This window comes from Gobius niger (genome assembly GCF_951799975.1).
Source record: "Gobius niger genome assembly, chromosome: 11".
Taxonomy (NCBI): Eukaryota; Metazoa; Chordata; class Actinopteri; order Gobiiformes; family Gobiidae; genus Gobius; species Gobius niger.
Window position 1 is genome coordinate 32,425,563 of NC_136862.1, and position 17,745 is coordinate 32,443,307.

General features: G+C 40.5%; 1 protein-coding gene across 1 annotated transcript; it reads right to left on the bottom strand.

Moving 5' to 3' along the window:
* Window positions 1-3,663: 3,663 nt before the first annotated feature.
* LOC306970703 (solute carrier family 22 member 4-like) lies at window positions 3,664-17,100 on the bottom strand (the record flags this gene model as incomplete). The annotated part of the gene is made up of 10 exons (XM_079566731.1): window positions 3,664-3,751; window positions 3,828-3,963; window positions 5,727-5,909; window positions 7,077-7,291; window positions 7,364-7,464; window positions 10,012-10,138; window positions 13,483-13,654; window positions 15,602-15,756; window positions 16,003-16,106; window positions 16,693-17,100. 10 exons carry the CDS (start codon window positions 17,098-17,100, stop codon window positions 3,664-3,666), a joined length of 1,689 nt encoding a protein of 562 aa, XP_079422857.1.
* Window positions 17,101-17,745: the final 645 nt, after the last annotated feature.

The window sequence follows — 17,745 nt, forward strand, 5'->3', positions numbered from 1 at the left end:
GCCTGAGTGTACGGGGTGAGACCATGGGAACAGGATCTGTCGGTGAGGCCCAGGACATCGATGATGCGGCGTCTCATCGCTATCAGAAGGTCCCGGGTTCGATCTCTGTTTGGATGGGGCCTTTCTGTGGAGTTTGCATGTTCTCCTCTTGCTTCCTCAGGTTTTCCCACCACTGAACATATGAATGTAGTGTGAGTGAGTGGTTGGCGGTGGCGGGAGATGGCACAGAATGGTTGCCTCGCTACCGAAACTTGGTAACACAGGCTTGTAAAGCGCAATACAGGTAGAAGCCATTATGTGAAGGCCGTTTTAGTTCCCTTTAAAATTGCTAGAAAGTTAAAAGTTATTTTGTTTTGTAGGCATCGACTATTTCTATGTTATTGTGTGTTTGGGTGGGGCCAGGTAGCCATGTAGTTCCTTATATGGACAGGTGGGGGAACCCTTGTGGTGGAAGCTGGCCTGGGTTTGGGCCCAACAGTTTTTTGACTGTGCTGTGTGGAACTGTGGAACTCTGTCTATGTTTGAACTTTGTGGAACTTGGACCACATTAAACCAATCTTCTCCGTTATCCTGCAAGTCTGGACATTCCATTTATTTTTTACTGAAAGGCACACGTCAAGCTAAAGCTACAGCCCAGGCTGCTTACTGTGGCAAGTCACCCTCAAAGATTGGCATAACACATTATTATTACATTAAAAGTTGTGTCCAAACACATTCATCATAACTTCCAAATTCTTGCTTTTTACTGTAATTGATTAATTCTATGTTAATGTTTTTATTGATTGTATTTGTTTATTTATGCAACTGTGAAGCACTTTGAATTGCCTTGTGTATGAATTGTGCTCTACAAATAATCTTGCCTTGCCTTGCCTTCCCAGGGATGAGTTTATCAGCACTTTTCCCAACATGCAGAGATGCTATAACCACCTCCCTTATAGAAGCACAGTATTTTACGATTTTACGAGTTTACGATTTACAAATTTCCTTTCACGAATAAATAATATAACAAATATAATAAAAAACAGGTATAGGGCCTTTAAGGAAACAACTGAAAAACTTCCAAAGCTTCAAACTGAAAATATTAACACCAATGTATTTAGTCACATTGTTGAGGGTAACAGTGCCATTCAATGGAGTTACTAAACACAGCCTAGGCTCAAGACTCAACCTGGAAATGGTTCAAAATGAACCTTAAAATGATTCCGCCCCAAACGTGGATATGAGTGAGACTCCAGTGCAGTAATGTTGTGACAGTGGGACCTACAGCAGTCAGGAGGAAAGGCATGCAAGAACAACAGGTTTTATGGACGACCTGACATGACTTGTGACTGAAATCATATCTCGATGTAGCAAGTGTGCATGTGCATTTGAAGCCACAAAGTGCTTTGAAGATCAACTACATCTAAATCATTAGTATTTGCTGATGTGAGGTGAAGCAGGAGGCTTATTCTATTTCATCTCAATCTTAAATCTGAAAAGTATAGGCTGAGTGGTTCTGATATTTAGCGGCACATTTATATTGTGGTGACAGTCTGAAAGGAAGCTTGGTGACATCTTGTGGAAATATGAGGAGCTGCATCAGGTGTCACTGAGGAAAGATCCCAGCTCTGTGTTTGCTAAATCAGCATATTTGATTATATAAGCTTTATACATGGGTCCCTCATAACTGTATTACATTCTTTGCTCATGAGAGTCTGGGGGAACTTAAAGGTGCATTGTGTTGCTTTTATGCGTAATATAATAACAAAAGTTACATAATGCACCTGTAACACTTGTTAGCATTACACTTTCTGCATCAAAGACCTCACTCTGCACTTTAGTCGCAGGCCTGTTTCTGCTCAAACACATTTAGGTTGACTACAATATTTTGACATCTTTTTTTTACAGACTAAAACTAAATCAGAAGTTATTTATTATTGTATTTTTCCCCTTAAACTGCACATGCAAATGTAGCTGCTCATGTAAAAGACCCATTATCACAAAGGGTGAGGGATGAATATAAAAACCGTGCTGCCCATGGAGATGATATGTCAAGAACTGAAAGATGCACAACTCAATAAAAACCTGATCACTAAAAAAAGTTCTTTATGAGACTAAAACTATGATTAAAATGTCCACATAATTATCATTAAATATGATTATAATGAATATAACAGAAGGCCTCATGGAAGACCCAGGACACGCTGGTGGGACCATGTCTCCGAGCTGGCCTGCTGTCGCCTTGGGGTCCCCCCAGAACAGCTGGAGGAGGTGTGTGGATGGTGAAGTCTGGGCACTTCTGCTCAGTCGATTAAATTTCCCTGCAAGTTGACTAAAACGATTGTAAAATAGAAGATAATTATTTGAGTAAATTATATTTTAATCAAAAGACTAAAACGAAATTAAAAAAAGTTGTTAAAATGAACACTGATTTGAACGTCAAAAATCTGTATTTCTGTTTGACTGTCTTCATTCGACACTTCAAGTTAAAAAGTAAAGAAATGACAGTGCCTCCAAATCCTCCTGTAAAACACTTTCACTGTTGTAAAACTTTGACTTTTGCGCCAAAGTTGATCAGTCACAACTCAGAAACTTATCAACAAAACACAACCTCACACCTCCCTCAGTGGGCCTATCCTGGTCAAATGAAGGTAAAAAACAAAAACACAGGTATTGATCTGAGGTTAAAGAGCGCACCTGAATATAAGCCACACCAACAAAAATTAAGATTTTTTTTCCAAGTGCATTTTTTTTCCAGCACTGGAAATACTGGACTTTTCTCTACGTGCGCTGTCAAATATTCCAAGAGAACGGTGGCCTACAGGTACAGGTACAAGTACTTTTACTATTACTTTTATTAGAAATAGCCATGTTTTTGGACCCCCTATTAAATATAGGTGCATCGTTATGGCTCAATATTCAGTATGACCATAAAAATCTCTAAATTTGCTGCATCGTTGTTAAAGCCGCAAGGTTTAAAGCGTGGGGAAAACGTCGCGGCTTGTGGTCCAGAACTGACAATATATTAAAGAGCATTTATCACTTAGATGGATGACATCTGTTGTTAGTAATAATCATAGTTTTATTTCAGTGAAGCAACAATTTAATGAAGAATGGTTGGGACGATAAGTCATTTTGAGCTACATTTTTAAGTTAATGACATGGATTTAACATGGTCGGCACTGCAACAGTTACAAAACGTTTACCTAATTACACATTAAATGTGTCAGACATTTGGGGGTCATATATCAAGACAAGTGCTAAATAGCTATCTAGCTTTCTGTGAGTATGTGTGAACATTTGAAATAGTCTACGTTACAGTATTTGGGCCTCAAGACTGAATGTTGTGTGATGACCGGCCGCCTTATTAGACTAACAGACTTGAAGACATTTTTGATTCCATGAAACCATCATTCACATTTAATAATACTTTCTCTATCAAACAAAAATGAAAAAAACTTTTATTTGACTTAACTGTGCCTGAGTTCAGAGTTCACTTTAAAAGTAGATTCAAGACTCACAAGCAGTTTCAAGACAACTCAACTCAGAATAAGAGTACAATTATAATACGTATAATACCAAAATCCAAAGTGGAACCCATGCATCAATAAAAAGAAAACATATCATTTGCAGATTTTTATACAAAATACAAAAATGTGACAAAAAATCTTCAGTAACATAATACTATAACTTAGTTTGCTTGTTCTCAGAGAGACTGAAGTCATGATGTTTCCTCTTGAATTCTTCATCTCCTTTATTTCTTCTTCTCCTCCTGAAAAGTCAAACATTAGTAAAACAAGAGTCACTTGTAATATTTGTGTCTAAATGTTTAATCGAATGTAAATCACCCGCAGATCGGTTCTATCTCGGACATGGTTTCTGGTAAAGGTCGACCAAAGGTCTCTGGTAGAATGAGGCTTAAAAATGCACCGGTGAGGGCCAAACATCCCAACAGGATATAAGGCAGGGCTTTGTAGATTTGACCTAAAGATCAAGAGAGAGAGAAAACGGAAACTTGTATGAAATATGACCGGTTGAAGGAGAGACATCGACCAATATGACTTTGCCAGGGCTGCTCTTTATCACCACTTCTGTTTGTCAAGTTCAAAGACTACTCATAAAGATGGTGGTTTGACTTTATCAGGTTAAGACCTGGGTTGATTTGCAGTTCTGTGTGAAGACGACGGTTCACTGCACATTTACTATGCCCTCAAGAATTACTGGCACCTTTGGAAATATGAGAACAATGTTTTTAAGGTTTATACAGGCAGAAGCAAGTCAAATGTAATGTCTTTTAATGCCATTTTAAATGCCCAAAAACTGTATTTTCATGCCACGAATCAGAGTGCATTTCATTTCTTAAGATTCGCAAACATTTCATCAAATGGAACGACTATTGGACAAAATGGGCAACTTTTGAGGAAAGAAAATGGGTTCAATTCAGCGAAAACTGCAGCTGATTACGTTTAAGACCAAAATGTTGATATTTTCAATTATATTCAATTAAATTCAATTATAGTTTTCCTTTGATTTTTAGTCTTAGGTTTTGTCCGACTGTCCTCACTACTCCCTATATAAAGAAATATACAGTGGTAATGCCATTTTGTTGGGGTGTCCAAATGTCCAGAGAGAAAACAGTAGTGCCAGTTTTCCCCCAACACTGAACACAACACAAATGAACCAAAACGCTGTTATGTTGCGAACATTAGCTCTGACCTTTAGCTTCAGCTGATTGATAACTTCCTCTCTCAGGCAAAAAAAGCAATAATCCAAGCCGTTTTCTTCATTCATGTAAAATCCATGTGACATAAAACTAGGGCTGAAACAACTAGTCGATTAATCGACAACTAATCGATTATTGAAATAGTTTTAGTAATCGATTAATCGTTTTCTAGTGAACACAGACTTCAAAAGAGCAAAAACTACATGAACATTTTTTATTTTTGATGGAAACCTACTTTGTTTTTCAAGTTAGGGTCTGTAGAGTTTTGTACATTGAACAATTCATAGATATCTGTCTGTCTCATCCAATTAATAAAGCAGAACTGGCACTACAAAAACACTTTACAACACAGTTTAAGTTTACTCCATCAACATGTCCTCAAGAGATGCCACTTTAGCTTCATGTGATTAAAAATAAATGAAAAAATACAATTTTCATACACCATTCACAGCCAAGCGTTTAATCAATTAATCGTAAAAATAATCGGCAGATTAATCGATTACCAAAATAATCGTTAGTTGCAGCCCTACATAAAACGTATCAATCTGACTGACAGAAACTTTCCTGGAGTTAGTGAACTTCTAGTCGAGGTGGTGCATTCATTCTGCTGTGATGTCTCATTGTGAACATGACCTTTCCCCAAAGCGGCCGCTCTGCTCTCATCACCGCTGCAAGATTTTTTATTATTTCATCAATGTCTTGTCATGTTTTAGTCACCAAAGAGCTATACGAGCTATCGCAGTTCTTGTTTACTGTTGCAATTTTCGCCGGATGTTTTGGTGAATGGTTGGTAACAGCTGATATCCAGGCCTCTAACACGGTTTTCTAAAATGAGCGATCTGTCACAAGAGAAGCAATGCCCTGTTTACGATCATAGAATTCTTATCATTGGTTTGAAACGTAAAATGTCTACTACGTGCTCGCTCGTATTGCTGAACTATCATCGTTAAAAAAGGTGCGTCAGTGTAATGATATCGTCATTGCTGGCGAAAACAAAACTGTAGCGCAGTAAAGCCGAACTCACTCAGATAGATGATGAAAGGGGAGATGATCGTGCCGACCCGGGCCGCCATCGAACAGCAGCCCATCGCCGTGTTCCTGATGACCGTGGGGAAGAGCTCCGAGGACACGGTGTAGACGATGCAGAAGGCCGAGGTGATGCCAAACTTGCCCAGCATCTCCAGGAACACTCCGATGGCCGGGAGATCTGGAGCAGATGATGAAACAGATGAATAATAGGCCCAGGTCGGTGGAGAGTCCTTGCATCAGGGGTCTCGGGGTCTTGTTCACGAGTGAGGGACGGATGGAGCGTGAGATGGACAGACGGATCGGTGCGGCGTCAGCAGTGATGCGGTCGCTGTATCGGTCTGTCGTGGTGAAGAGGGAGCTGAGTCGGGGCAAAGCTCTCGATTTACCGATTGATCTACGTTCCCACCCTCACCTATGGTCATGAGATCTGGGTAATGACCGAAAGGACAAGATCGCATTGAGTTTTCTCTGGTGACTGGGGGTGAGGAGCTTGGAGTAGAGTTGCTGCTCCTTCATGTCAAAAGAAGTCAGCCGAGGTGGCTCGGGCATCTGTTCCGGATGCCTCCTGGTCGCCTCCCTATAGGAAGGTGTTCCAGGCATGTCCTATTGGGAGGAGGCCTCATGGAGGGACTATGTCTCTGAGCTGGCCTGGTGTCGCCTCGGGTTCTCCAAGAACAGCTGAAGGAGGTGTACAGTGGGGAAAAAGTATTTGGTTTCCCATAGACTTTCTATTGGATTTTGGCCAAATACTTTTTTTCTCCACTGTATGTGGATTGGGAAGTCTGGGCATCTCTGCTCAGACAGCTGCCTCTGGATAAAGTGGAAGAATAATGATGGATTGGAGCTTTTATGTAGTTTCTCCACTGTTGCTTTAACATTGGGCATAGAGACATGTACATGAACAACTTTGATGCAAGAAGGCTGGAGATTCAGATTGGGGAGTTACAGATAGTTGATTAGTTCAGTTAGACACGTGTTCAGACTGAGATGGCAAAGCAAATGAAGGATGGTGGTTACCATGGCGCCATTGCAGCCTTTACGCAGCAGACGGCGCACTGTGCATTTTTGATTTCACTGTTTTATTTCTGGCCACATTATTGGAATGAGTTGCTTGTTTTTGTCTGTACTGTCATGAATATATGTTCCCTTAGAGGACCTACATGCTAAAGCTAAGCGAAAGTATCCTAACTACTGAGGTCTCGCAGCACTTTAAATGCTGGACAAACAAAAACTATCCCAGAGCGTGTTTTCTACGTCACCTAATGTGGCGCGTCTGCATCTCTGGGCGTGTTTAGTGGTTAACTTGGTCCATTAGTTGCAATGCACTGTTGGCACTAGGACTCACCAAACGGAATGAGGTGAACGAAGAGGATCATGACTCCGCCCACAAACAGCGTGGTGGACTGGCAGATGCGTCTGGCCAGAAACCTGAGCATGACCAGGGCGATGAGGTACGCCGGGACCTCGGTCAGAGCGGACAGGAAGCAGTTGACGTAGGGGTCGCCGTGGAGGTTGGACGTGTTCAGGATTAACGCGTAGTAACCCAGCGTGATGATCACCCTGAGGAGGAAAAGTAGATTTGTCTAAGTGGTTTGGCATATAAGGCTGAAACTTCTCTTCAGTGAGACTCACCACAGAGCGCTACACAGTAAAGTCGTGAAAAACAAGTCGCAGTTCTGGAATATGGTGATAATGTTGTATTTTTTGTCCTTCTTGGCTAAAGTTTCTTCAATCTGAAATGATACAAACAGTAGATAGACAAGTTTGTTACTATATCTCCCATGGAACGTATTGTAGAGTCACACGTGTGATTACTTTCATTTTGGATGGACATGCCGACCCGTTTCGGTCGCGCTACACTTTCTTCGGGGCAAGAAGGCCCTGAAGAAGGTTAACCAGGTATCGGAGAGCCTCGGATTGTTCTTTTTTTCTTACGTTTTGATCCTGAAGAGCACCTGACCTTCTTTACAGACTATTCTACCCACTGAAGAGATCACTTTGTTCCTTTCAAAATTACTTTCACTTTAGCTGTGTTTGTCCAATCTGTCCCAAGCTGCCCGTTGGCACGTCTATAGTTTCTATTTGCAATTAAATTGTTTAACAAAATAGATGACATTGTGAAGAAAGAACACTATGTGGAAATATTGAAGCAACATCAGCCAGGAAGTTAAAGCTTGGGCAATGACCCAAAGCAAACTGCCCGACAGTGACAAGTGGCTTAAGGAAAACAAAGTCAATGTTTTGAAGTGGTCGCCACAAAGTCTGATCGCAATCCAGTTGAAAATGTTTGGGCAGAGCTGAAAAGGCCTTTGGACGAATGGACCAGAATTCCTGCCAACTACTGTGAGAAGTTTGTGGAAGGAAATCCAAAAGGTTTGACCCAAGTTATACAGGCAATGCAACCAAATATTAGTCAAATATATGTAAACTTTGGTTCTTCTGGCGTTTGACAAATATTAATATTTTTTAAAATTCTACATGCCCTAAAAAAACTTTTTTTAAATCCTCTGGTTTCATGTCTGACAGTGAGACTTTTTATGAAGTGCATGTAAACATATAGTTCCCGCTGCATGTTTAACTGGAATCCAAACATTATAGCTTACATTTTAATTAAGACGACGTCTGAACTTGCTCCACTCAAACCTTGTTCACACCTTCTGAAAATGACACGATCTTCAAAGTAAAACACTGACAACTAGATTTACCTCGTCACAGTTAATCACTTTCACACCACATTCCAAAGTTTATGTGGCGTGTGGCCCGAGGATCATGTCTGTGGTTCTCAACCTGGGGTTCGGGATGAGTGATCTTGTCAGGGCCGTGTGGATCATATGAAAGTTCTATTTTCTTGCAGTTCCAGGGGAGAACTTTCACTGTGGGGGTCACCACACATCAGTGGTTCTTCTTCTGGTGGTCGCGACTTAAGATGGTGTTCTCAGGCTTTTTCCTCCAAACATGACGATGGTCATTATGGCCAAATCTTTTATTTTTTCCCCCCTCAGATCACAGGAAATGTCTCCAAAAAGTTTTTTTTTCTTTTTTTTTTTTTTTTGCGAACTCCAATCTGTGTGTTTGTTTCTTTTGGAGTCGGAGCTTCTTCCTGCAGAGTTCCCTCTCAGCCCATGTCGGTATCAGGTTCAGCATCTTCACCTGGTCTTTTGCTTTTGTTCTTGGGTTGACCTTCACATTTCAGACACAGCAGGTTCATCTCTGGGACTCAGAACCCGCCTTCTTTCTGATCTGTGTAATGACTGGACGTTTCCATCATTGTTTTAACCAATGAACCTGAACCTTCAAGTGTCTTGGAAGCACAAGTCTGGTTCCACCTTGGGTGCAATTTCCATTTCATCGCCATCTGGGTTTTCCCAAATTGTTTGAAGGTTTTGTAAAAAGTAAAACAAAATTGTGTAGAAAATTCTATCTCTCATTCTTCTGGCATTTGACAAATAGAAATATTAAAAAAAAAAAAAAAAAATGTAATTGACCTAAAAAAGAAGAAGTTAATTCTGGTTTCATGTCAGACAGTGAGGAAAAAATGAGAATGTGTCTTTTCATGAAGTGTATGTAAACATAGTGGTGGTGGTTCGCGCTGTTTATAGGGGTACCCCTATCTTTGGCTGGGTACCGTTAAATGATGCCTGAAATGACACCAGTATGGTATCAAAAAAATAAAAGTATAGAAAGCAGGCACCGAAAATACATATAAAATCTTTAAATTCACAATTTGATGCTGATAGTCATCCAAATTTAAAAGAAAAAGTTGAAAAAAAAAAAAGCTGTGGAAAAAAACAAGTGGAAAGATTTGGGGCAACACTGCAAAAAACATTTAGAAACTTGGAAACATTGGTTTAAAATGGGGAAAAAAACCAGAACAACTTTTGCAGTTAAAGGAAGTTTCTTGGTTTGGTTGGTTCTTGTTTCACAAATAAATGATACAAATGCAAAAGAAATTAAATGGAAGGAAAAGGAATAAATGAATATGACAAATAATTTAGCATATCGAAAGTAGTATTGTTCAGGTATGGGTGTCAAAAAACAAGTACTGCTAAAGAACAAAAAACGGTACCCAGCCCTAGGAACAACACAAAAAATGTCAATATAAACCATGTATTACACAAGGTCATTTTAAAAACAACTCTCTGCAATATTTGGCTGTCGATGTGTTGGTCAAAGCAGTGAGTAGTGAATATGTTCTTCCTGCAAATGAGTGTAACTTAACTGTTGGTGGAGCCATTTAACCGGACCCTCCGTAAGCCAGTACTCTGCTGTGATGCTCTCACCTCTGCTTTGGTGAAAATGGCCTGCGGTGCTTCGACTTTATTACACTTGGCGGCTTCTCTCAAAATGGCCTCTGCCTCCTCCACTCTGCCCTGAGAGAGCAGCCAGCGAGGGGACTCTGGGATCAGCCTGGACACACCATCAGAGAACACTGAGAATCACACTTCATTTGCTGGTTTGGAGGAGGAGTCGAGCTGTGGAGCAGATTAAAGCAAGAGCAGTGTCCCTTTGCACTGAGGCAAAATCAAGTTTCACTTTTGGAAACATAAGGCCGACTTAACCTTACTCTTTCCTCTTAAGCCATTAGGAGGAAAGTAGTGTCTTTTTGCTCTCCCTCATATTTAACTGCAATAAAAAACAAGAAGACTGCATCTATCTTCATGGTTTAACGTGGATATGACACTTTTTAATCCTTTTGTAATTGTGACTTAGTGTGAAGGATAAAATCTGTTCTGTTCATGGAAAAGTTGTTTTGATTCAAATCTGCTGTATCCAAATGTCCACACTATTCCCTATATAGTAACTATATAGTGACTATATAGTGACTATATAGTGGTCACGCCATTTTGTAGGGGTGTCCGAATGTCCAGAGAGAAAAAAGTAGTGCACTCGAAATTTCCCACAATGCATCTGGAAAAGTAGTGAGCATCGATGGTCACTAAACGGGTCAATATAGACCACAATGCATTGCGAGAGTGGGAGAAGAGCCTGACAGAGACAGGTCTTTGAACTAAACACGACTGAAGTAAATCAGCTGTTTCAGTCGTGTGTTTGTGTTTCTCATGAATAAACAACCTAAATATAAACGGTTACGGTGAAAAGATGCTAACGTTAGCTGCTAACCTTTAGCTTGAGCTGTTAAATGACCGACAGCTTCTTCTCGAATAATTCAAGACATTCACGTAAAATCCATGTGAAGTAAAAGCGTATCCGACTCGTATTTATCCATAAATATTCCACTGTCTCATGAGTTTGGTCTTTATCGCAGAAATACATTATTCCCGGAGTTTCGCGAACTTTTAGCAGATGTAGTCACTCAATCTGCTGGTGTTCGGACTTTCGGCACGTCTAACGCTGGAGTGACTTTTTTTTTCTTTTTTTTTGTGATGATAGTTTTAATTTTAATTTAAATTACAAATAAAACGCCTGTAAAAGTGCCAAAACAGTCGTTCTGTTTCATAAAATAAACGTTTGTAACAATAAATAAATTCAGATAAAAAAATGAAAAAACATATCTGCAGCCGCAGCGCGCGTGACGTGACGCAGCGCGGAGAAAGTCGTGGCTTGTGTCCGAATCGCCAACAGAATCAGTGACTATATAGTGACTATATAGTGCGGGCCTATGTAGTGAATGAGGGGTTAGGGAATAGTGTGGACATTCGGAAACAGCCGATAGAGGGAATGTTCCATAGACGCCTCTTTGATGTGACATGGTTGGCACGGCAACAGTTCAAAAATGGTTACCTCTAGCAATAGAAATAAAAAGGAGAAGCGGCGTTCCATCCAGGCAATGAAAGGTGATTTGATTTTTGGAAAGAGGTCAGCGCCTCTGTTGACGGCATCTGATTATATATTGATAATATATTGTATCATTGCCCTGATGGTGTTAACCTCTTAACTCCCGCCTGAACCGAGAGGATCTTTTTCCTCACGTCATCAGATTATTATTTTTTTCATTATTTTTTTGTTGGGCATTCAACTCATTTTTGTATCTTTTTTGTCATTTTTTTGTCATTTTTTTGTCATTTTTTTGTCATTTTTTTGTCATTTTTTTGTACATTTTTTATTACATTTTTCTCATTTTTTCGTCAATTTTTTATCACATTTTTGTCACATTTGTGTTATTTTTTTGTCTTTTTTTAAATAATTTTTTTGTCATTTTTTGTCACATTTTGTGTCACATTTTTGTCATTTTTTGGTCAAATGTTTGTCACATTTTTGTCATTTTTTGGTCAAATGTTTGTCACATTTTTGTCATTTTTTGGTCAATTTTTTGTCACATTTTTGTCATTTTTTTGTCACATTTTTGTCATTTTTTCGTCAATTTTTTGTCAATTTCTTGTGACATTTTTGTGACATTTTTGCCACTTTTTCATCAATTTTTTGTCACTTTTTTGTCAATGTTTTGGTCATTTTTTGTCACATTTTTGTCATTTTTTTGTCCATTTTTTATCACATTTTTGTCACATTTTCATCCATTTTTTGTCACTTTTTTGTCAATGTTTTCTCACTTTTTTGTCACATTTCCATAATTTTCTTCGTCTCAGTTTTGTTGCTCTTTTCACGGCTTTTTCCCAGAAGCTTTTGGACTGGGCTAAAGCCAAACTGGAGAAAATGTGCTCGGCTCAGGCGGGACTTAAGGGGTTAATGACATTGACAGCTCAGATGCTATCTCGTGTCATGAAGTCCTCAAAGCTATCTCTAATTTGTCAGATAATAAAGCCAATGGGTCTGATAGTGTCTCAGCTGAGCACTTAAAGTTTGCGAGTGCAAGGTTAGCTCTTATTATTAAAGATAAAGATGGGGAGAGTCGCTGTTCAGACAATTAGTATTGGCCAGTGTTGTGTCTAAAATGGTGGATAAGATGTCGAAGTTTGTTTTGTCTTCAGAAAGCCAGTTTGGTTTAAAAGCCAAAGGTTAGGGTAGTAGTGTCTGGGGTCATGACACAAGGCAGATCTATGGACGTATTTTCTACCAAATAAATATACAGAGAGAGACACGGAAAGGAACACAATGGCTCAATGGCCTGAATGTGGACATATAACAGTGAATGCTAACCATAATCCTAACCTTAGCTTCATGCTAATGCTAACCACTAGCTTCGAGTGCCGTTTTTTTCACTTCTAATGGTCAATCTGCTGTGAAAAAACATTCAGTGACTTGGCTTAATGTGTGTGCGCTAAAATATGCTCAAAGTCTGCCTGAAAGAGCTATATAAAAGTGAAAAGATAAGGACTAGCATTGCAGAATTTCCTCCACCTTGCAAGGCCACGCCCCCTAGTATAACGTGTTGCCGTTTGTATCACACAAAAAAAGTCAAACTAATAAAAACTAGGTAAAATTTTTAGCAAGAGTCATATTTGCGTAAATGGAAACGCGTTCAGAAATACTGCATCAAAGGAAAACAGTTCCTAAAAGATCATTTTGAAACAATCTTGTCTAAAAGAAGTCAGTGATTATAACAGCCGCCCTTATGGTCAGATTCATTCGGTCAATGTGTGTGCTATCCAAGTATTCCAAAGAGAGACTTAAACATACAAGAGTGAACAGGAGACGGTAAGAGGCCGTGTCTGATGAGGCGAGATAAACAGAACTGGATGAAGAAGAAGAAACACAGTGGAGGCAATGTTGACACATGTTCCTCACAGATGGGGGCTGGGGCAAGAAACAATGAGAAACATCCACAAGGAAATATCAGCTCAGTTCATCACTACAGGAACACGAGGGGAGGGATATCCGTGTGAAACTCTCACCACCACAGCGGGACGTAGATGAGAAAGCAGCCCGCCATGGGGATCATCAAACCTCTCCAGCTCCTGAGGAAGTAGGCCACTCCAGGCATGGCCATGTAGCCCAGCGCTGAGGGCATGAAGACGCCCAGGGAGCAGAACAGCACACGGGCTTTAGGACTCAGGATCTCCGTGCCTGTTGGAAAGATTTCAGAAAGCACATAAACTTTTTTTTACCAATGATGTACCTTAAGTTCTTGATAAAGCAGCAGCAGTAGTGCATGCTGATGATTCAACAGTGTTTGTGTTTGTAAGAGTTGAATAAGGAGCTTAAGTCTGTGGTGAACTGGGCACAACAGCTGGTTCTGAACGTTGTAAAGACTCATTGTATGGTTATTGGTTCCAGGCATTCTCTCAGTGAGAAACCTGAGTAGAAATGAATTATCTATGGTGAGGGTATTGAACAAGTGCAGGAAACCAAACCTCTGGGTAACATCATAGACAGACACTGTCATGGAAACAACATGGAAGTCACATTTTCATCATAAAGTGCTGCAGTAGCACACATCAGAAGATGTGCACCTATTCTAACATGCACTGAAGCAGCTCCCTCACTCAGGCACTATGTTATTATCTCATTTGGATTATTGTCCTACAGTTTGGTCGAATGTCGCAAGTGACATTATCGAAAAACTGCCAAAGATCTAGAACAGAGCTACACGTTCAGTGTTAGAAAGAGATCATCGGGCAAATGTAAGAGGAACGCAGGAAGATCTGAAATGTTTTTCCCCCCATATTTTATGTGGAATGTTTCAGAAACTCAGACTCCATTTATCCTGCAGTAACATCATGAATTCAGCAGAGAAAAGCTTAGATATGACACTAGAATGAGCTCTAATGCTATAAAACGTGCTATATTTAGGGCGATGAATGGACTCGACTTCCAAAGTGAACGTCTCAAACTAGCAACAAAACTACTTTTAAAATAAACTTAAAGATTATCTCTACAGTAATGGAGGAAGCACTAATTAACTACAGTATAAAGTAAATATACAAGTATGATCTATAATTCAGTCGTCATTGTAGACAGTGGACTGTGAACTGGTCGAACTTTGTTCTCATCTTTTGCCATCATTATTTGCTTGTATAATATATTGTGAAGTGACTTATGTCATTTAATTTCAATCAAGTTAAGATTTTATATTGCATGATTTTGTGAAGTTCATTAATAGGTTCCCAGCAGCCGCTTGCTGCGCTCATGGATTCCTCTGAGGCTAAGCAGGAAGGGCCTGGTTTGGAAACACCAGGAGGATGAATGTAGTGAGTGGTCGGTGGTCGGAGGCACCGATGACACAGAAAGGTTTACTCGCTTCCGTCAGTCCACCCCATGGCAGCTGTGGCTACAACAGTAGCTTACCACCACTAAGTACTGAGTGAATGCATAATGACGACAGTGCAGAACTTTGAGAAACTTGGTAACACAGGCTTGTAAAGCGCAATGCAAGTGTAAGATACAGTTTTGTTAAAAAACAATCTTCATTGTCTAAAGCACAACAGTTTGTAGGGCAGTAGTTCCCAAAGTGTGGATTGCAAGATGATTTTGAGACCATATTTTTAACATTCCTGACATTGAATTGGAGGCATTTTTGTTTGGAAACGGCATATTTAAGTTAACTTAATCCAAATAGCTTTATACAGTATACTATCCAAACTAACATAATTAAACCAGATTCAAATGTTTTGCACCTTAAATGATTATAAATGCTGATTCTATTTTACAGAAGGGAGTCCCTGCGTGATTTTTGGGGCTGTATATCAAAGTTTGATTTACGGACAGGGTACCGCTACTTTTGGGCACAGATTTTTAAACTTGTTTGACAACTTATATAACTTAACTAACAATATTTATTTCTATTTATGGAAGTGCACTTTATCATCCGGCATTGTGTAGATTTGCTACTGGACGTTTGGTCGGGGCGCCCTCTGCAGGCAGCTGTGGGACTTCTCTGTCTTAAACACAAGCTTTCCTTTATAACCAACAGCCAGAACTGAAATGACCAAAGTGTCAAAACTGTGCGTATGAAGCAAACATACGACTCCAGGTATGTTTTTGAAAGCTCAAAACAGCTCAACAGTAGCTCACCTAACACAAAGCCAATGATGTAGTTGGAGAATCCGCCGGCTCCGGCAAAGAAAAAGGTGAACGTGAAGATTTCCCAGCTCGGGGAGAAGATCTGCGCCGCCACGGCCAGCGTCTGGAGCAACATCATCAGGAAGAGCGCGGGCTTCCTCCCACATCTGCACAACACGACCACACAGTTATGACAAACTGATGCAGGGCCATTTTTCTGCTAAGTCTAATCTGTCCTGCACTGCTGTGGGCCAAATCATTCCAATCTGTACTTTTCCACAAGTCTTTATTTGTCCAAATGAAATAAAATAAAGCACCTTGAAAGTTTTATTCATGCAAATCTTCAATAGAACCTTTTCTTTAGTGTTACTTTTCGTCTACCTCTATAGGGGAGTGTCATGTCGTGTCCAAACCTGTCAGACATCTGCCCGGAGATGAAGGCTCCCGCCAGGACGCCCACGTAATGGATGGAGCTGGTCAGTGGGACCTTATAGGCATCGTCACACACCAGGTCCCACTGCAGACAGGGACAGGACAAAACAAACAGAGTTATTTTTTTGAATACCCAAGTAGGCCTGCTGATACCAATTGGTTTAAAATTATAGTCTGCAAGCAAATTCCTCCCCTATTTAACCAGAAAGCTCTTCTTAGTTTGCAAAATGAGCAGGAACAAAGACATTTAAAATCTAAGACGTGTTCATCTTTGGACCGACCTGACAGATCCATTATAACAGTCCACAAAGTTCCAAGCTTCCACAAAGTTTTATAGATCTACTGTAATTCATGAATATAGAGGTCAGGGGGACTAAAGTATAAGCAACTACAGAAAATCATTTAAATGATGAATGACATTAACAAATCCTAAACTCTGTACTCTTGTACTGTACATGGATTATATGTTTTGGCTTTGGTTGTTGTTTAAAAGAATGTAATGACCAAATAAACTACTACTGTATTATGATCTTCTGAAGAACAGACTCTTTATTCAGCTCACACTACAAGGACAGGCTGCCTCTCCCTACCTCAGCCACATTACGGCTCACTACAATGGAACGAACCTGCAACATGGCATACAGAAGGAATCTATTTGTGATGTACCTCACCTCTGTCACCATAGTGGACTGGTAGATCTGCCTGTCGTAGGTCCAGCCGTCGCGGCAGCCTTCCAGGGGAATCTCGCTCACGTTCACGTCCACGCCCGGGATGAAGTTGCTCTGGGAGAAGTTCTTCACCATCTCCAGGTTGAGCCTGGAACACGAGCTCAGCTTCGTGACCCCGTTCTCCGTCTCCGTCGGCACCGACACGTTCCTCCAAGCGTCGCTGATGTGATCGCCGTCCGGGATGGTGCAATGGTGCGGCGGCGTGTCCCCCACGAAGACGATGTAGATCCCGGAAAAGCCATTTGGGAGGATGCTCACGGCCAGGGCCAGAAACACCCTCCGCTGGAACGGCCCCCAAGACCCGAGGAAGGACGTCACCGAGTCGTAATCCCGAATCTTCTCACTTTCCATCTTTGGAAATATGACTGAACAGCAAGGAAGAAGTGCTGCTTCTTTGGTTTCACAAAGAGCCGGTGTGAACTTTTATTTTGCTTTCAGCCTTCATGGCCTCTGAGCAGACAGGCACCTCCTCTAATCTCACACAACCAATTGGCTCCATGCGCTGTCGAGGACAGGTCTACAACGTTAGCCCAGTGTGCTTAATCATCAAGCAAAGCCACAGATTGCATTTTAGAAACAAATGACAAAGGGCAAAGTTTATGAGACGGAGTTAATCATTCCCTGTGCCAGATGGAAAGGCGACAAAGGGATAGGCACATGAGGTCAAAGGAGGTTATGACGTTCAGGAACTTTAAATATGATCATATAGGCTATCTGAAGTAGATAGGAAAGACGATCAAGATCTTACCCCGGGTGCTCTCTTCTCTTTCCTCTGAAAATATGTTCTTTGGTCCAGTTTGTAGGGAAAGCGCTGATCCGAGACGCACCGACTCAGCGGGACTTTTTCCCTGATAAAACATAGATGGATACGTTTTGCTGTGAAAATAAACAAAGTGAGAGGAAAAAGTTTGTGAACCCTTTGGAATTTCTCCCTAAGTTGGTTCTAAAATGTGGTCTGATCTTTATTTGAATCATAAGAATGTTTACATGATATGG